This window comes from Delphinapterus leucas, chromosome 5 (genome assembly GCF_059928025.1).
Source record: "Delphinapterus leucas isolate spDelLeu-1000000601 "Yukka" chromosome 5, BTC_Dleu_Yukka2, whole genome shotgun sequence".
Taxonomy (NCBI): domain Eukaryota; kingdom Metazoa; phylum Chordata; class Mammalia; order Artiodactyla; family Monodontidae; genus Delphinapterus; species Delphinapterus leucas.
In genome coordinates this window covers 20,358,708-20,379,634 of record NC_143133.1, presented here as the reverse complement: position 1 = coordinate 20,379,634, position 20,927 = coordinate 20,358,708, and the positions used below count along the sequence as shown (strand labels likewise).

The window sequence follows — 20,927 nt, the reverse complement described above, 5'->3', positions numbered from 1 at the left end:
CCTTTGGTTTCCTCTGTCTGTCTGCCAGTGACATTTAAAACATCTGTCTAGCAAACTCAACCTGGAATGGTGGATGTGCATCTGCCTTTGCAGTAGAATCACAGAGCTTTGTTGTTGTTGTTATAATGCAGCTCTGCTGGAAGTTCTCATTTCTAACCCCAGATGGAATACTGACTCTGAGATGGAATAGGAACAGACGCCAGAACTGAGATCCATGCATTTCTGCATTCGAACATTTTCTTTTTCTAAAGGAGTTCAATTTAACCCCAAGTGCATCGCATTCGAACATTTTCTTTTTCTAAAGGAGTTCAATTTAACCCCAAGTGCATCACATTAGAGGTGTGTATGCAACTCAACTTTATAGTGGGTCCTCCCCGAGTATGAGTGAATGTATGTCGAGTAAACATCCCCAAAAGAGCCCATTAAAATGTAAACATGAAAGAATGCTCAATACAGCTGCGGTCTTACCATTCGCCTTGTCCTGCACATCTGGCGGAAACAGGTCGGGAGCATACCACTGACAGTCTGGCTGTGTGGAACAATAAAACATTATTATAGCAACATGGGCTTCAAACCAAACATAGTGGTGTGTTAAAAACATAACTACCCTATGTGGCTTTTGTTATGCAGGCAACACAAAAGGAGTTTCTATCCAGACCTGTGGCCAAACTTGCTCACCCCTCTTATCTCCCTCATCACTATTACCATCTCCCTACCCCCCTCCTAAATCCACTCTGTGTTCAGCCAGAATGTCTACTACTTTGCGATTGTGTTTTTTTTTTTTTTAAACCAGATGTGTTTTGGATATGTGCGGAAGTATAAAGACTTTTGTAAAACTTACTGTAGCCCGTAAATAAAACAAAAGAATTTATCATCAACAATACTCTTTATAAAACCCTCGCACAGGAGGCAACAGGAAGACCAAGACAACAATGTACAAGTTTAATGTTTTCTGGTGGCTCAAGGAAGAAATCTAAGCCATTACATGAGGACATGGCTTATAGAGGCTCAGGATGGTAAAGGAGTGAAAATCTTTCCCTTTGTACTGTTCCTCTGCAGAAACTATTCTAAATTGCTTAGTTTAGACTAGAAAGTCAGTGAGAAGAGAGGGTAGACTTGCATTTTTCTCTTGGGATTTCTTTTCCTAGATTTACACCAATTAAGAACAGCTAGACATTGAACATCAGGAAACCTGTTAAACAAATTGCATTGAAATAAATCATAAACTATAGACCTGAATTTCAAAATACAGTTCCAAGGCCAGAATCTTTGTATTTAACCACTTAGAACAGAGGAATCTCAGCTTTCCCTGCCAAGGAGGTTGGTCTGTCTTCCTGCTCCAGATGCTTGTTTCTGCTTCCTCTACCTTCTCCCCAAGACCCAGAGAAGACAGGCCCTTTGTTCTATTATCCAATTACCACCTGAAAATAACTCAGGAGAATTTTCTCTAACAACGAGCCAATAGGGGGCATTTTACAGGGCTGCCAGACCACTGAAAGTAGACTAAGAGTTCAATTATCTAAGATGTTAAGAAATGCTGCATTTGGTACTGCCTGACCCCACTTTACCCTCACTCAGACACCTAGGCTCCTGGCTCTTTTTGGTCCACAAAAAGCTAGAACAGGAAATGAGATCACCTCCGTTTTTCATCTCCTCGTTTATTTTTAGATGTCTCAAATAACACATAGGATAAGTGACATGAGCCTCAGTTTTATATTCCAGGACAGTTGCCAAAAGAAGGTGAATATACCATAATTTTACAAACACTATCGCATGTGCTTTAATTCAGGCTTAGAAATAAGCATGAGACATGAAATATTCTTTTAAAATGAACTCTGGGAGTTTCTGTAATTTCTCTCCTTATACTGAGATTTTGTTTAAGTGAATATTGATTGAAAATGTAGTCGTTACATGGCGTGGAATCTTGTTTCAAATACAGACGTTTATCTGGTGATAATTTTAAGTGATCTGGACTGCCTTATCTCTTGTAATTGATAGAAAAGGTTTGATGAGCTTTTATAGTAGGTGAACTTCTGCCTTTTTTCCACAAACGAAGATTTGAAGAAAACAGTCATTTTTACTTGTAGGCAAACTTGAATGAGTCCTTGGATTTATAGTTAACCTTCCACGAGAGTATTTCCCCCAATTCCCTAACCTGCAGACAACTAAACTCCTTAGTAAATTTCTATCTCTTTGTTTCCCACAATATTAATTTCCTTCTACATTCTGAAAAAAATACAGAATGATAGCTGTGTTTGGAGATTCCCAGAAATGTTTCTAGTGAAAAGTAAAAAGTAAGCAAACGGGTAAAGAAAAAAGAAAATGGAGGAGGGAGAGCAGACAGAAGAAGCAACCAACAACAACACAAAAAGAACCAAATTCTCAGCTGTATGCTGTGTCACACCAGGGTCAACTAAGGGATGCTCATTAAATTCTGACATCCTTCCTTCCACCACCCAAAGAGTCATTATCTCTTCCCTTGGGAAAAGGGCTTCTGAGTCACACTCAAATACAAAAGTGTGAGAAGTTTCAGGCAACTAAGAGAACTATGTACTCCTTAAGTGTCCTGCTAGGAAAATCCTGCTAGGATTTAAAATCTCAGATTCTTTGCCTAATTAGAAACACAGTTAATAATAACTAAGGGGGAGGAGGTTGTCTGAGCCAATCCAAAATGCAGAAAAATGCATGATTTATTTCCTGTATGAAGATTCTGTCTATGTAGGCAAAAATAGAGAGTAGAGACAAACTTCCAGACCATGGGGGATGGTGGGTGGAACACTGTTATTGAGAAGGAAAGGGAGGGTGCTCTGGGTCTGACTTATTCAGGTTGACTGTCCAAAGCAATTTCACTCACAACTAATGGCTCCACTGTTCACTTCATTTTGCTTGGGTAGACACAGCCATAGAGAGCAACTTAAGTGGGTCACTTTTTCTTGGATCCTTTAAGAAGATGCTTTCAACTGGAAAATGTCAAAAACTATTTTGCACAGATGTAGCAATATTCATAGTAGTTGAATATAAGTCTACAACTGAAAAAGGTATCACCCAGACTGTTTTGCTATATTCACTTTGCTTTTCTTTATACACAGAAATGTCTTTTCGGTAGAGTCAGGTATGTCATTAAAAATGACCCATATAAAGTGTTATATGTTTGTTCCTGGAATTTTAGCTCAATTCGATAACCTTTCAGTTAATGTATTCCTATCTATATGTCCTATGGATACAGTGACCCAAAGATAATTATAATGTACATAGACCACTGTAACTCTGCAAATTAGAGGCTGAGATAAATAGAGGCTCTTTATGTAGACAGTATTATGTGCCAAAATTCCTGAGACAGACATCATTTCTACCAAAAGAGAATATTAGCACTTATTAGAGATATAAGCACTTATTTGTTGCAATGAGAGCTCTTACTTACTGGGTACTTCTGTAGATCCTGCACAGCCCCAGGGCCTGTCGGTAGGCATGGATCCCGTAGGTGGAAATTCCAGCCGTAGTTACTGGTTAGGAAATACATCTGAGGAGAACAATGCTGTTGGTTCATGGGAAGTGGGTGAAATTGGGGAATCACACTGACACTTGTTTTATACAACCACAAAGTTTGGTTAAAATCTTAAGGTTTAGCCTAAATCTGGCATAATACAAATTCAAGATAGGAGGCCTGTCAATGCAGACTCTGGACTGATACAGATGAAGCTCACAGGCCAAATTTTACTTAAGGTGAAGCTGTAGCTACTTTTCCATGTTGAAGAAATTAGAAACACTTGAAAATGTATGTAGAGTTAACTTTGTGTCTCTGAGTTATCTTCACAGAATCCTTGCTTAAGAAGAACCAGCCTTTAAGCCATAAAATAAATTTTCTTAAACTGCAGCCAGAGACACTGATGACATAACTAAAGTCCAGAGAGGAAATTAGGAATTAAGAGAAACAATATTCATTCCTTAAGGTTACTAGCGAACCAATGGACTAGAATGCTCCAATACCCAAGAAGATACTCTACTTTCTCAAAAGAAGGCACAAGTCTTTGACGTAGTTTTCCACTGTTGTGGAAGCAACTGCAAGAAATACCAAGGAAATATATTTCCCAGGTGTTTGTGAGTCTATGAAGAAATCTCTGTTTGCATGAACACACACCAAAGCTTGTGCTACTGTAAAAACATGTTCTGTAACATGTGCTTTTCATGAGTGTTAGGGTTGAGAGGCCTTGGTGGTACCTAAGCATTAACTCTCCACTGACATTTTAGTTGACAATGAAAAGCATGAGTTGTCCTAGGCCATCTGTACCAGAGTTTGAAAATGCCTTCAATTGGGACCGTGAGGACCTGCTGTATTTGGGAATAAATGTGTAAAACTTAAAGTTGGAATTTCAAACATGACAAGAGGTTGGGCTTCCCTGGTGGCACAATGGTTGAGAGTCCGCCTGCCGATGCAGGGGACACGGGTTCGTGCCCCGGTCCGGGAGGATCCCACATGCCGCGGAGCGGCTGGGCCCGTGAGCCATGGCCGCTGAGCCTGCGCGTCCGGAGCCTGTGCTCCGCAACGGGAGAGGCCACAACAGTGAGAGGCTCGCAAAAAAAAAGAACAAACAAACACGACAAGAGGGCTGGTGAATTTCAGTAAGGATCAACATACCTGTTTTAATTGCCTTTCTAGTTTTTCTTTCTCCATCTGACAAGCTTTTATCTGTGGACAAAACAAAGGCATTTGTATATCAGAAAGAGCTCAAATGTTCTAAAGCTACTCTTGGCCCAGAGGGCAGTGATCTACTCAGAAATCAAGGGGGTGAAGCACTGATAACAGTCATGCCAACGAAAATAGCTGAGTTTTGGATTTTTCAGACAGGCACTGGTTCTATCTTGAAATACCCAAATGAAGTTTGGAAAGTTGGATAGTTTAAAATTGTTATTCCAATTTGTTGGGGCCATTATAATTCTCAGTTTTAGGTTGATGTATTTAGCTCTAGCTATAAATATAGATATAGACATAGATATGGATATAGAAACAGCTTCTACTGCTTATTGAATGTAATTGGAATTGGTCAATTGTACAGTCAAAGGCTTCCACAATAAATTTTAAAAGTTGCATATGCACTTAATACATGCCAGTCAGTGATCTAAGTGCTTTACACTTAATAACTCACATTCAATCTTCCCAATACCCCTATGTGATACTTAACATTATTATTCCTGTTTTACAGACGAGGTCACTAAGGCATGAGATGCTGAGTAACTTGTTCAAAGGCACACTGCTACACTTCATGCTTCTCACTATTTGAGGCCCAACCTCATCCAGCAGAGTCAACTATGCTGGGTTCCCCCAACATCTGACACATCTAGGGAAAGCTGGTTTTCTTTGGACTCTTTAGCAATGCTATTGTCATCCCTATATCCCTATAAAGCAAGGTCAAATGTCCCCTACTGTATGATACCTTTCCAAGTCCTACCTATCAGAATTATTCTCTCCTTTGGTCCTCCCATATAGATAGCATTTTACATTTACTATATGAGTTTTTATAGTCTAATGTGTACTATGTACAGTCAGTTCTCATGATTCACGATAGTTATGCTCTATAAAGTCACTGTGAACACTGAAGTAGCAAACACTGCACCATTCTCCCAGGGAAATGCAGGCTTAGGTTCCTACCAGCTTCTGGTCATGCCATTTTTGTAAATCAATCAATACATAATTTTGTTTTATGTGTGTTCTTTTAAAGACACCTCATTTAATAAATATTATAGATCCATTAACATGGAACTCATGGCCAATAGCGCTATATTCATCCCTGAATGAAGCTTATCTGACACATGCCTTTTCTCCATTAGGCACATCACAGCCTTCCTGTGCTCAGGAACACTGGACAGCACTTCAGCACTATGCTTGGGGGCCATTTTAAAAAAATGAAATCACCGGGGGCTTCCCTGGTGGTGCAGTGGTTAAGAATCCACCTGCCAATGCAGGAGACACGGGTTCGAGCCCTGGTCCGGGAAGATCCCACATGCCGCAGAGCAACTAAGCCCATGGGCCACAACTACTGAGCCTGTGCTCTAGAGCACATGCTCTGCAACAAGAGAAGCCACCACAATGAGAAGCCCGTGCACCACACCGAAGAGAAGACCCCGCTCGCCACAACTAGAGAAAGCCCGCATGCAGCAACGAAGACCCAACGCAGCCAAAATTAAAATAGAATAAATTTATTTAAAAAAAGTGAAATCACCACCAAAAAGCACAAATATGTGAAAAATGTGGCACTATATAGACCATGAAAAGGACACTTTTTACAGTATGAGATCTGAAAGAAGAAGACAGCATCAACTGTTGGACCTCCACTGGGAACAAGTGTGTCAGGAAGCTCAAGTATTTTGCTGCTCTGTACAAGTTCACAAGTGACCTTAAAGGTGGCACAAGAATTGATTTTGGGGTGACAAATATATTTTAGTGAGTAGGCAAATTCACAAAAATGGAATCTGCAAAAATGATGAGGACAGACTATATATGTCCCCCTCATTATCTTGTGAGTCTTTTAATAGAATGGATCATTTTTTAGTTCCCTCACAGCATATAGCAGAATGCCTTGCAGAAAGAAAGCATCAAAATTAGATTACGAGGCACTGAATGTGGCAGGCTAATTATACAACTAAATGAAACTATTAAAAATTCTCCCTTCCAACAGATTATTTATGAAATCCCTGTGAGCCATTACTTGAACTAGATGTTTCTGCATAGATTGTGTTTCACTTAACCCCGAGAACAACTTTGTGAAGTCATGAGGTAGGCATCATTATCTATATTTTACAGGTGAGAATGCTAAGAGAGGTTAAGCAACCTATTTTTAGAGACAGAGGTTTTAGAGTTATAAGAAACATTTTAGAGATCATCTACTCCAACTTTGTCATTTTACAGATGAAGAGAAGAAAGGTTGAATATTTGCTCAAGGTCCTCACTGATTGTCAAAGCAGGCATGAACATCGGGCTTTTATCCTTAAATATCTCCTAAGTATCTTTCACTTCACCACACTGACTGTTTTACCAGTCACTGCCTTAAAATGTCCTTCGTGATAGGAAGAATAAACTCTGGTATGTAAGCGACTAGTGGCAGATCGACTTGACCTAAAAATTCCTTTGGTCAAGTGGTCCGTTTGGACCACTGGTAATATGCTACTCAAATAAGGTAATGCCTATTCTATCATGGCATTTAATCTGCTGTTAATACATTTAACATAGATTGTTAAACCATCTATTATATCCGGTGAATTCTGTCTTCCTTTCACCTGAGTAAATGAGACTTTTGAAGAATAAATGCTTGGATTATCATTATAAAGAAAATTTTGATAGTTTTAGCATATCACTAGGATCCTCCCCTAGTTCATAAGCAGTTATACTGTACTGTAATTAGACAATACATTTATTTTTTGATAGCAATAAAAAATTACAGATAACACGGGAATGAAAATTACTGTGAATTATAGTCTATAATGTAAGTATCTGGTTGTGTGTTTCTGGCTGTACTACAGCTTTAATAAAGGCAAGAACATTGCCAGTCTAGACAAATATTTATCATCAATCTGAATTTAATGTAGTAGAATGAATAAAATTAAAATACGGCAGGAACTAAAATGATTTGTGCAGTGACAACTTCAAAAAAATTAAGGCAGCTTTGCATGTAAGGCATACAAATTGAGACAGTGATTTTCTCACCAAGAACGATCAGAACATTTTCTCACCCACTGTTGTAAAAGTATGTTGCATGAATTATTTTCAGAAAAAGCATTGTATTATATTTTTATCGTTATTTTATTCCTTCCAGTTTCTTAGAAAGGAAATGGTTCTGCCAAACAATTCTCCATGTAAAACTAGGGATTTAAAGTTAATCCTTAAAAAAGATATCAAAGAAGAAACTAAATTTAACTCACAATCTACTTTGTATTAGGAAGAAGGCGATGACAAAGAGTTTAAAATCTCTTCTAAGACTAAGAATCTTAAAGCTACAGAGCTGTCACAGCCTGTCCCACAACAATTCCTTATTTATTGAAAAACACTGCATAATTTTGCAGATTAAAAATTTCCTGGTTCATTGTTTTTTCTTAAGCCAAATTTGTGTTAGCTACATTTCCCTCATTAACATCAATATTTACCCATCATGGCAACTTCCCGAGTCTATGTTTAATAAATTCTATTGCACCTAATTTTAGTACACTTACATTTAGTATTCTATTCTAATAAAGTGGCTAACATTATCTGGCTTCCTTGAGAGCACTCCAGTTACTTTAAATCTGGGAAACCACTGAACAAAATTCTTGGTTTCACTAGGTATATAAATGACATTTAGTATGTATGTTTTTAGAAGACAGGAACATTCCAACATAGCCCTTCAAAGAAAATGATAAGAATTTAGAAACAACTTCACTGTACTAGAGTGTTTTGGCTTTGAATTTGAGTGCTAGGTAGTTCCAACTCCCATTCTACCAAGATAAATATTATGAGAAAAAAGATCAAAAGAATTGGATTTTATAAAAGGCTTTGGAATCCAATTTCTTGGAAAACTCCTTAATATACTTAAGATGAAAGAAATCTCTAGTCATTTTCATCTCTTTACAAGATTGTTTAAGAATGATTTCATCCCAGGTGCTAATCTCTCAAAAAAGAAAAAAAAAATCCAACAGCAATTATGGATTATGGAAGCCAATTATGGAAGCCAAAATGTCTAGAGTTTTAAATGAGAAAATAAAAATAAAATACATACGTGCTGGCAAAGATTATTGGACTTATACCTGAGAATTCAGCCTGTTCAACTGGGTTTGAGAAGTTTGATTAATTTGCTGTAGCTCCTCTTTTTCTTGATTAAGTCTTTCTCGGTCTGATCGCTCCTTTTTGAAGTCTTCTTCGTATATTTGCACCTAGGAAATATTAACTTACTGTTACTGCTAGCTTCCTTTTCTCTTAAGCCATTTAAATGAGTTCCGGAGAGATGCTATCTGGGTTTGTCCAATCTGAGACATTCCGTCCTCTTTTCATGAATATTTCTTTATGGTGGGGCTCTATCTTGATACATATGACTATAATTTTACCTTTCACTTTGTTTATAATGGCAGTTCTCAACTTTTTTCTCCTTGAGCATATATCAGAAATTCATAAGTAAAGTAATAACATGGATATTTTGAAAATAATTCCCCTCCCCGATTTTTTATTGCATATTCCATTGTTGTGATGAAGCCTTGCTCCTCCCACCCCATCAGTGTTAAGTTTCACTGTTTTGGAGCAAATCATCCATCTCTAAAACAAGGCTTTGATGTATAAATATTGCTTGAAGTTCTGAAAGACAGTTTACTGACAATAGCTGCTAAGTGAAGCCACTAAATACTGACATGCCAAAGTTTCTAAATATAAATTATAAGTTTAGCACAACATAGAAATGAAAGGCTCATGTATGTGGGAGAGCAAAGCATGTTTATTGAAAGATATTCACCAGAGTTGGCCTTTATAAGTAATTGTGGGAGTATATCATAAAAAAGAGTAACATTCTAGTGGAATGCCTCTCAAGAGGTACTCCAAATATTCCAGAAAAGTAATCAAAACAAACCCCCCCAAACCAGATTTAATTACTGTTGTTTTAATTGGCGTAGTGTTGGCTGATGGCTTGGAGACTAGAATGTGGAGTTATGAAAACAAATGAAGCTTAAGAAATGAAGCAAAGGATTTCCTCTAAAACCAGATTTAAACTACGACTTACATGGGAACCTAGTAGCTAGATTTCGTCTATTAAAGTTAATGCACATTGCACCACCATCAGCAACAGTGCAACAAATTTTAACTAGAGGATTATCAATTTTAAGTCAATAATAATAGAACAAAATGTAATAGGCAAGGGGGGGGAATTAAATATTTTACATGGATCTAGATGCAGATATACATATTTAATTTCAAGGCTTTATTCACCAGAAGGTTGCAAGGGAACTATACCCAGCCAATCTGATATTTTGTTTTGGGGTGGTTTTTTTTTTTTTTTTTTTAGTTGAGAGCTGAGGTTCAAATCCAGACACAGTTAAACCAATGCTCTGTAAATAATTACCAGAGGCATCTGAAGTGGGAGAAGTCCATCTGATTAGAACAGATGGACGCTCTTTATCAAACACAACACTGATAGCGATTTCATCACTTAGATGGCCAAGATTCGAGCTCAGTTTCTTTGTGAATTTAAATCCTTTAGGGTTTCACGCAGCACTTGGTGATGTAATGATTGTGGGTACCCAATTAGAAATGTGCACAGTTAAAATGTGAATGCCGAAAGCTAGCAAAAGGGCCACACAGAAACGAAGGAGACGGATTCTGGTCTACTCTTGGGGTTTATGAGAAGAAGAATACCTGCCATTGTCTGTATCAAATACGAATTAAACCTTTACTGTAAACACGTGTAAGAGCAACTCTCTCGCATGTGGTGTACATTATACGGGAGCACTGAAGATGACTCAGGTGTCTGAACGTAAGCAGTACCTTTTTCAGAGGAATGCTGGCTAGAGCCAGTGGTACTTTAGGAGCTGAGAATTTGGCAGTTTTAACACTCTGATTATGCACTTATTCTTTCCATGGGTCTATTTTCAAGCTCTATATTTGATCCTGAATGTAATGAAGCAGATTATTTCAAACTGAGTTGATAGAAGAGAAAATCCAACTTTATGTCAAATGCTCTGAATTTTTTAGATTTATAGATAGGTTACTTCCTATGAAGTAATAACAATAAAGTAAACAACAACAACAATATCACAATTGCTCTATTCTTCCTTGTATTGCATCAGGAATCCTTGTAATTGGCACTTGCTCAGAGCAAAACAGCCAACAAGTCATACCCAGGGGCATCAGAAAATAATACTTCCCGGCTCTTTGTACTATGTCACCCTATCCCCTGCCCCTGCCATTGCTAACATATTTCTGACAATGTGTGCTTCTGGGATTGGAATTCCTATATTTTCTGTACTTATCAATATCACTATGAACTGTTCCAGCCCTTTGCTTATATTAGTTTATTTAACCTCTTACAGGAAAAGAGATGTGATATGCATGGGTGGCTCCTCAGCTAAGCCAGCTCCAGCTGGGTGAACTAAAATTAGACTAAAGTAGTTTAGGCAGTGCTATATCCCCACAGCCCCATGGTGCTGGTGCATGCAGAAGCTTAGAGAGAGCATCCTTTACTCTTGCTGTGCACTTGGAAACAGTGAGTGAAGTTGGGTGAGTTAGGAGGAGGAAACCATTCTACATCAGTAAATTCCTAGGTGGTGCCATCTGTATGTAGGGATAGATGAACAGACCTGGCTCTTCAGTGACTATGACCAGTGCAGAGCATTCCCTTTAAAACTGCCCTCATTGTTCAAAAGCCCAGAGGCCTGCAGCTACAGAATAATAGCCCAGCTGCTACCATTTTCTGAAAAGGTCCAGAGTTTGGGTTAATAGTGTCTTCAAAATAAATCATGTCTACATGAAACCCTCTAGACCCAGTGCTAATAGAATTTCACTAAAAGGTTAATTGGCATACCCCCTTTTTAAGTGTATAATCTTGGGCGAGCCACTTAATCCATCTGAAACTCAATTTTCTCTTTTTTTTTTCTCTTTTTTTTCTCTAGAGTTGGACTAGCTGATCTATATTTTCCCATAAAGCTTTAAAATTAGGTAATTCTAATTAAAATGCATGCAAAAACCTTTGACATGTTTTGAATAGGAGGACTTCCAGAAATGGCTAAAGCAGCATGAACAATGGGCCCTAAGCTCTCCACATGACCGCTCCACTTTCAACTTCTCACCTGCTGTTTGAGAACTTCCATTTCTGTTCTCATCTCCTCATGGCTGCACTCCATTTCAGACTTCCGCAAACAATCCTCAGGAGATGAAGAACACTCCATTTTCAAGGCATCCTGAAGAGCCTGTGTTATAAGATAAGCACACTGTTGACCCGAGAGTTGCCACATCATATGAATTTCTCTACAATTCCTACAGTCATCTCAAGTGCACTCATAAGGTAGAATTTCATTTTTAATGCTACCTTCATCACTGAGTAACTTTCTTCATATATGCATTTATTTTTCAGAATCTCCATCTTTTCTCCATGATGGTGCTTATGTTATTCAACTCTCATTGTTACTTGAGAAGGCTTTGGCGTTAGAGATCCTTCCACCTAGCCAACCATGAGTGGAAAACAGATACATAGCCTTTCTCTAGAGTCTGCTTCAGTCAAATATATGCTCCATCAATAAGGCTTGAACTTCAGGGAGCATCAGAATCACCTGGAGAGGTAGCAAACATGCCCACGCCTGGGCATTGCCTCCAAGGATCCTGAATCAGTATATCTGGAAGCAGGGCCTGAGAATCTGCATTCCTCAAAAGCTGCCGTTCCTGCTCTCAGATGACATTTAAAAAAATATATCTTCATTGAAGCATAATTGCTTTACAATGGTGTGTTAGTTTCTGCTTATAACAAAGTGAATCAGCTATACATATACATATATCCCCATCAGATGACATTTTGAATGATATATTTCTGTTATATAACCATGTCCCTTACAGGAGAGAGGGAAACTCACATAAATGGGAACCCAGGCAGATTCATTATCCATTGTTGTATGGTTCTGCTCTGTACTCCTTTAGCATGACGTGCCTTGGCCTAGACACAGTCATAATTATTCTCCAATAAAACACCCACTAACCCACTAGAGGGTGGAGAGAGTGCTCTGCTTTCTTGACATGCAGTACAACTTGGTGTTTTCACCGTGGGGTGAGGAAGTGAAGCAAATAAGAGACACTTAGATTTGCGAACCAGATCATCATCCTTACTCATAATTCCATGGCACTCTTACATATACTATACTTTTCCAGATTATATGAAAGACATTGTCTCTATTCTGAAGACTTTGGGCTCATGATGAGTTAAATAAAACGGCCACCAAAAACTGTGACAGGACATACCTCATTCTGTTGTGGTTTCAGAGCCCACACACAATGTGACTACTTGCTCATTATCAAATGAGTCCTCTATACAAATAGAAAGGCTCACTTCCAAAGCTCCAAGACTTTACTGCCTCTGTATTTCTTTAGTAGCTTCGATGGTGTTCATCTGATGATTCTATTAGTAACTCACTTCCCTGCATTACTACACAATATGGTCATAAGGATAGAAAAGAAAAGCAAATTTAAGGTCTTAAATATGCATAGCTAAGATTAGAAGTTTCCTAATAGAATGTCTTATAGTCTAGCCTGATGTAAATATCATTTTTCAGGAAGTTGTAAGAAAAACAAGAACTTTTTTCTTCCTCCAAGAATTATTAGACAACAGAAGTTGTTTAATAATTTATGTTTTGTTAGAATTTATTGCTAAGCTACATAGTTCTAGGAATTATCATAATAGTTATATTTTTAAAACATGTGTCACTAGTAATAGAATCTAGGGTGGGGTAAACCAAGTGAGTCAAGATAATCAAATATGCTGGTTCTATATCCTACAGCTATGAATAGACTACTTTTGTAGGTTTTGTAATATCTGAATTTTCTGATCTACCTTTCATGCTATTCAGACTTCTAGAAATTTTGCAAATGAGTCATAAATGAAAGGCGAGTCTAGTAGACATTTATTCCATCTTGGGGTTTTCCAACTTCCTTGAACAAACACCTGTAACCTACTCTAGAGCAGCAGTTTACCATAAGCACAGATATACTAAACAGATCTACCCATCTCACAATGGCAAGATGTCAGACACATCAGTTTTGCCCATGGGTGGCCCTGGTTGACTAGCCTCAGGTAATTTCTCTCACTTTGATCAAACATCTGGCTTCTCTGTCAAGAACCTGATGAAAACAATGCCCTTAGGTATCTCCCTCAAAGCAAATAAGTAAAATTCAGTACACATAGTTGTGTGAACTTCTGAAAACCATATGTTAATTGCTAAGGTGACATGCTACCAATTTCTGCTGAGACCGGGTCAGCAGGCAGTGGGTTTGTGCAAGGGGGGTGGACCCCAAGCTTCCATGCTGTAATGAATGGTGCACACAATTAGCTACCCAAATCATCATTTTGAGTAACTTCTATTTATTACAGTGGTAAAAGGGAACAGAAGAAAAATCTATACTGTAAAATAATAATTTCTTACATTTCATTAGACGCTAATACTAAATGAGAAAAAAACCTAAATGAGAAAAACATCTCTTTGCATTAAATGAGAAAAAAAATCTCTTTATAGCTCATCACTTTCTATCTATGTTTTTAAAGTGACAGTTGAAGGTATAGGTGTGTGAGATGAAATCTTTTCTGGCTTGAAGTACCTTTTATTTTTTCTTACTACTCATAAGTAATGTGTTACGCCTATTAAAACATGAATCTCAGGGCCAAAATTGGCTACTGAACATATTATGTACCAGCAAATTACATTAATTAGTTACTTCATCCATTCATCCAGTCAACAAATATTTAAGAACATACTATGAGCAAGGCCCTGTTCTAGGCACTTGGAATGTAGCAGTGAACAAAATAGAGAAACTCAGGGCCCCATTATGACTGTTGTCTTTGTGAGTCCCTTCCTCCAAATAAATATGTAGTAAAATTATATATTATAATTGCATTCTTACAAAGATGAATATGTTAATATGAAAATATATTTTCAACCTCATACTTTAGTTTTTTTCCTCTGACTTTAAGAGAAATTAAGCATATTAATGGGCCACTATAAGTATTGTGGGCCCTCAATACTGTGTCCACCTTGCCTAGGAGAGAAATCTGCCCTGCAAATATCCTGCCCACATGGAGCTTACAATCAAGACTGGGAGACAGGAAACAATTAAGATAATAAATATGAGACATTATGCATATACTAGAATGCAATGAATTCCAAGGAAATATTAAAACAGGAAATATTAGAAGTGGAGTATGTAATTTTAATTAAGATAACCAGAGAAATCCTCTTTGAGAAGATGACAAGCTCTGAATTTTACTCAAATTAATTTTTCTCACTGAGATTTTCTGATTATAATCATGATTTTTAAAGATTTTACTAATTAAAAAAGATTTTCTATAAACACACCTACACAAAAATGAAGGTTATACATGGGTTTGAGTAAAAAACAGAGTTCTCGGCTGTTTTAATTTCTACAGCCTTTATATCCTTGTGCCTACATTTATAGAAATAGAGAACAGAAGAAAACTGATAAGTAACAACATATCAAAAATGGGAGAGATTTCAAATATAATCTCAATTAATGTCTGTTCCTCTAATTCATTTGCGAAGGATTTCCAGCAGTGATTAAGACAGAAAATTCATTTGCCCTGAATTTGTATCTCTGAACATTGTTTTTCTCTCTTAAACGACAGAGAAGTACACTGTTTACGAAGTCAATCTCCAATTTCTCATTTTCTCCTGAATAATAACTTGCCCCATAAACAGATCAAACATAGCATCACATTTGTAAAGCACCCTATCAACCATACAGGCATATAGTTAACACTTTGGGGATATTTAAGTTACACCTCTGAACACTACTTAACTACAAGATGGCACACGGTCCCAAAGGCAAGCACTGAGCACGTGTTTAAGGCCAGTCAACCACCTACTTTTTTTAGAAGATAATTTCTGTTACTTTGGTCAAGAAATATCTAGCTTGAGAGGTGACTATCTCAACTCAACCATGTACTACAAGTATTACTACGGTCCACATACGATGTGGCTCTTGGAAAAGTCAACAGCAAAGGATTTAATTTTTTTCCCAGAACAAGTCAGCAATCCCTCCCCCCAAGAAAATTAAGGTTTAGTCCATTAAAACAACACACACACACACACACACACACACACACACACACACACTCACTTACATGTCATCCTTTTGCAGCAATTCACAGGTAGCTCCTTTGAATAGTTGTTGGAGCAAAGGCATTAAATCACCAGCATTTTCTTAATAGACCTACACACTACTCCCCAACCCCCCATTAAAGGTGAGTTTTAGGCTTATTCTCAGGAAGGCCGCCATCTCATTTTTGGATTTGGCATTTAGCTTGCTTCCATATAGTCTGTATTACACTCAGCAGCTCCACAGTGATGATTTTAAAGAGCAGCCTGTTTTCCTCAGGAAACTTTCGCGGTTGACCAAGAGATAACGCTACTGTTCGCAAACACCCACTTGCTTTATGTGGTTCTTTGATCTACCCCAAAAAAAAGTTCTGACTCTCTTCTATACTTTCTCCTTATCTCTTTCTTTAATGACAATTCTTTGCAGAGACATGAATTCCCCCCAAAATTCTTAGCCAAGTATGGCTGAACGAAGCAGATACAAGTGATTTATGCAATTACAGAGACCTCCGTGCAAGCCCCCGAGACTGAGCCGCATTGCAGTGTGGATTTTGCTGTGAGCCTCAGCCCAGAAAGTGCTCTTTATACAGAAACCTCTCATCTCTCCAGCTTCACCTGGCCTGATACCTTATTGAGGCGTTTTATTTCACATTCAAAATGTTGCTTCTTTTGGCTTGCGAGAGCAATTTTTTCCTTCAAAAGCTTATTCTCTCTCTTCAATTCATGTAATTCTTCATTTAGGCTCTCCTTTTCCTTCTGAAGTAGAAAGCAAGAAAACAAATTCAAAATCAATAAAATTCAGATGAGATGATATTGTAGGAATACTTCTGAAATAAAAAACAAACAAACAAAAACAGGACCTGCTAGATTTTCACTTAACATTCCATTTGAGCAATAATCTCTGGGTGGAGGTCAGGATTAGGATAGAAGAAATCTTTATGTTATCCTTACTGCTACTACGTTTTGCGACCCCAGAACAAGCTATCAAAATCTCCACTCCTCACTTTCAAGGGTCAAATGGGTCTGCAGAAAAAGCTACTTGCTCTTACAAGGTGCTGAAAGAGTGACTCACTAAAAATAACTGAAAGTTCTAATATGCAAAGTGTCATTGCAACAAAAAATACCAAATAACTCAAAGCCCAATCCTGCATCATTCAGGACTGGTGAGAGACAAAGAAGAGGATAAAGGATAAAACCTCAGGCAATAAGACATTTCACCACAGATAATTATTCAGAGCACTGTATTGTTCTGATGATTACTTTCAAAAGGCAGAGATGAGCTAGTCCAACTGCCATCACTCCTCCACTTTTCAGATCACCTTCAAGGAATCCAGTGTTTTAAGTAACTGAAGCAAGGTCGGTGGCTTAGACAATAACAGGATTCAGACAACATCTGCCTCCTATCTCTTAATTTTATATTCTGGACAGTAAACTTTTTGTGGAGTGAATTGAATTTTTAACGAGACTGCAGTTTTAACCCAGTAAAATAAACATTCTGGAATTTAGGTAAATCAAGATGAGGAAATAGCTAAGATATACGTTAAAGTATATTATTTTAATAGCTAACATTTCCCATCACAATGATTAAAGAAATCTACTTTAGGTGAGTCGTTTTCTTTAAAAGTGAAAACACTTCTCTTTGCCTTTGTCTAAACAGAATAGGTCCATGTGTACACAGAAAATTTACCAATCTTTTTCTAACTCAGCATAGTTTAAGAGAAAATTATTTCCACAAGAAAATGGTCCCAACTTCATAGGGAAGAAATTACCATGATTCCTGTGCTGCATGTAAATGGAACCGAAAGGGACTCTTACGTGGCAGAAAGGGAGTTGCTAAGCAAGGAAGGGAACCTGAACTGATGATGTCTGCACTGATTTGTGCTACATTATTGACATTAAGTCATCTAAGCCCTACGTCTCAGCCTTTTCATCTCTAAAACGGCAAAAATAAGAGTTTCCTCACAGATGGGCTGAGGATGTTAAATGAGACGATGAGGGTGAGATACTTTTCAAAAATGTTATATTTTTAAGATGACAAAAGTAATACTTATTTGTAAAGCTCTCTGTAAGCTGAAAAGCAGCTGTACAAATACAAGGAATTGTCATATTATCAACACTGGTAATAAAAATGATTAGTATGAGTAAAAGCAAAAATGCAAAATGAATTTTCTCCTAGGCTGCAACGTCCGAGAAAGACACCCCAAAGCCCTGGCTCAGTTCTGCCCGCGGGTGGAGCCGGGCAAATTAAGGTCTGCCTGTTTGCGCGACAAAGAAGGAAGTGAGCCGGCACCTCCCGCCCTCTGATTCTAGAGAAGTGGCCCCTATTTTTGGCTCTGGGGACTTGCATAACCCGTACCCCCCTGCCCATCGGTCACCGCTCTGCAGAGGGTTGATTTGAATAAACGGTTGGTTCTCAACCATCTGGAGGCAGGGCCCCCCCCCCCCGCCCCACTTCCCCCTACCGCGCGCTCCTGGGGGCAGGGAGGTCGCTCCCCGAGCCCCGCCCACCTCCTCGCGCTGCTGCAGGTCGCTCTCCCTCTGGCTCTGCTGCAGCTCCTTCTCCAGCGTGCCTCGGAAGCTTTCTGCGGCGTCCAGTTTCGTTTTCAGCTCTGTGACCTGAAGAAGTGGTTCACAGACAGCTGCAGACACCTCGCCTGAAGCCCACAACCCCCTGGATTTATTCCCAGCCTAAGCACCCGGGGACAGAACTGGCTCAGTCTTGGGCATCCCCTAGGGAGTGGCTCTTCTTCCCACCGCCCCAAACCAAGATCGGGTCTTTTGCTTTTAAAAAGAAGTTTCCTCTACAAGAGAAAAAAGCAAACACCAAAACGGCCTCCAGCCTTCTTTCTCTAGACCACACCACTTTCGAGGAAATAAACCCGTAGACCTTAAGGAAGCCTTCTAGGCTTGTCATTCTATTCTCAGCTCGCAAGGTGTGCCTCATCTGATCTGAAAAGGACAGCGAAGGATAGGGGATAAGTGAATATACCTTCCTTGCCGAAAAACAGACATGACCTTTAACTCATCAGTAACCTGCAGCATTTGACCTGCTACTAAATGCCAAATTAGTCGTCTGAGTGACAAGGGTCCAGTGAGAAAAGCCTTAGGGACAGGCACGTCATCAAAGATGGGAACTGTGACCATTGTTAACCCTGGGTCTTCATGCAGCTGCAAGCCGTTCAGGAAGGCAGCTTAAACAATTTTCTCTGGGATCGTGTGCTTTAAAATTTGGAGATCCCAAAGCTGTCCAGACCGAATATTATACGGTGGCTTGACCATGGCCTGGTGTAGTGAAACGTTACCCTGCTCTTTCCAAATTTAGTACTCTGAGTATCAAAATGAGGAAGAAAAGAGCAATACTAATATATTTCTCACGTGTGGTCAAGTTTCTTGACTCTGAATTATTTTGGGGAGTTTACCTTCTCTTTCCTCTCTTTTAGAACATGGAATGGTTTTAAATTATAAACTGACTTTTACCCTTCAAAATATATTTCCTCCAAAAAAAATTCTTTCTCACCAAAGCAAAAGTTTCTTGACAGAGAACATGCTTTGGAGAGAAGAAGGGATTCCCCACTTCCCCTCACACTTACGCTGTTAACACTGCTTGTCTATTTTTCTGTGGAAAACAGCTTATGTTATAAAGAATTAGAGAAGTAGCCTTGCACAAAAAAGTATGAACTTTAAGCCATTTCTCACCTCACATATAACCTTGTGTTTTTATGGCTGCTAGTAACAAAGCCGAGGCCAGGATACTGTGTGAGCTATGATAGATGTGGGCAAGAACTCTAGAGACGGCACTGGGGGCTATATTTAGTACCTTTCTTTTGCCATGCTTAAGACAATTCACTGACACGTTCCTTCGTTCATTAATCTTCAGTACCAAGAGGCCAATAATGCACTCAGCACCCTACCCTTCATCATTTTACAACAGACAGCTGGCTACCCACAAATCTCCTGTAGTTGAAATCAATGAGAATCTTCACATACTTGTCTCCCCGAGATTACCGATTTAAAGCAAATACCAAACAGGGAGGTGTTTACCTTTCTTTCATATAACTTTTTCATGCTTCTAAATTGCTGATCCCATTGCTGGTTAACTTCCAGGAGCTGAAATTATTAAAGTTTGGTAAAGCAACAAAGGATTTTGCCCATTTGGAAATTTAGCCAAAATGAAATCACTTTTCGAGGCTACTAAGGTTTTGGAAGCCATGGGGGAAGACAGTATTCCTTCCACCAAGTTCTGGTAGACCTGGGATAAGTTAATTGAACACATTCGCCTTTCATAATTGGTTCACATATGAAAAACTATTAAGCCTTAGGTATATCAGTTTATTAGCAACTTCTAACTTTGCTTAGTTATTTGAATTTCCATCTTCTTGTTTAATCTAACCAGAATCTGATAAAAAATTGTAAGTATTAATGGTTTTATGTAAGATTTATTAATATTTGAAGGGACTTTTTTCAAACCTTTCCATATTTTTTATGTGCTTACATTGATTATTAAAATGAAATATTTCTTCTAGCTTTTTAAAGGTACAATTTATATTAAAAAATCCCAAGTTCGGGCTTCCCTGGTGGCACAGTGGTTGAGAGTCCACCTGCTGATGCAGGGGACACGGGTTCATGCCCCGGTTTGGGAAGATCCCACATGCCGCGGAGCGGCTGGGCCTGTGAGCCATGGCCGCTGAGCCTGCGCGTCCGGAGCCTGTGCTCCGCAACGGGAGAGGCCACAACACTGAGAGGCCCGCGTACCACACACACACAAAAAAAATTCCAAGTTCAATTAACTGATAATCATTTGCTTGCAATACTGTGTTTTTTTAAAAAAAGTCAGTACATGATTTGTATTATATACTCAGCTAATGGATAATATCATCTTTTTGGAAGCATAGGTTTTTCAGGGAAAAATAGTTTTTGTCATAAGACAATATTTAGAAACAATTTAGGCTGCAAACAATTTGAAAGTTTTAAAACTGTGTGCCAAATAGATGAAAGAAAAAACACTAAGACCTGTTTTCAGTTTTCTTGTAAGGGAAGTCTACAACTTTCCACATTAAGAGAAATTCCGACACCTATAAATATGGGACAGACATGGAGAAGACTGTCGCAAT

At 38.5% G+C, this 20,927-nt stretch overlaps 1 protein-coding gene across 2 annotated transcripts in view; it reads right to left on the bottom strand.

The window, feature by feature from the left end:
- TNIP3 (TNFAIP3 interacting protein 3) overlaps positions 1 to 20,927 on the bottom strand; it is a 58,399-nt gene that overhangs the window by 10,596 nt on the left and 26,876 nt on the right. The window contains exons 4-11 of one of the 2 annotated variants that reach the window (XM_089911547.1): positions 19,858 to 19,923; positions 18,325 to 18,432; positions 16,444 to 16,572; positions 11,794 to 11,913; positions 8,773 to 8,898; positions 4,637 to 4,687; positions 3,422 to 3,520; positions 469 to 529 (exon numbers count right to left, since the gene is read on the bottom strand). In XM_089911547.1, coding sequence (XP_089767673.1) covers positions 469 to 529; positions 3,422 to 3,520; positions 4,637 to 4,687; positions 8,773 to 8,898; positions 11,794 to 11,913; positions 16,444 to 16,572; positions 18,325 to 18,432; positions 19,858 to 19,923 — 760 coding nt within the window. Of the gene's footprint in view, positions 1 to 468; positions 530 to 3,421; positions 3,536 to 4,636; positions 4,688 to 8,772; positions 8,899 to 11,793; positions 11,914 to 16,443; positions 16,573 to 18,324; positions 18,433 to 19,857; positions 19,924 to 20,927 lie in introns of both variants that reach the window. The other variant, XM_022596331.2, reaches the window with a different exon arrangement.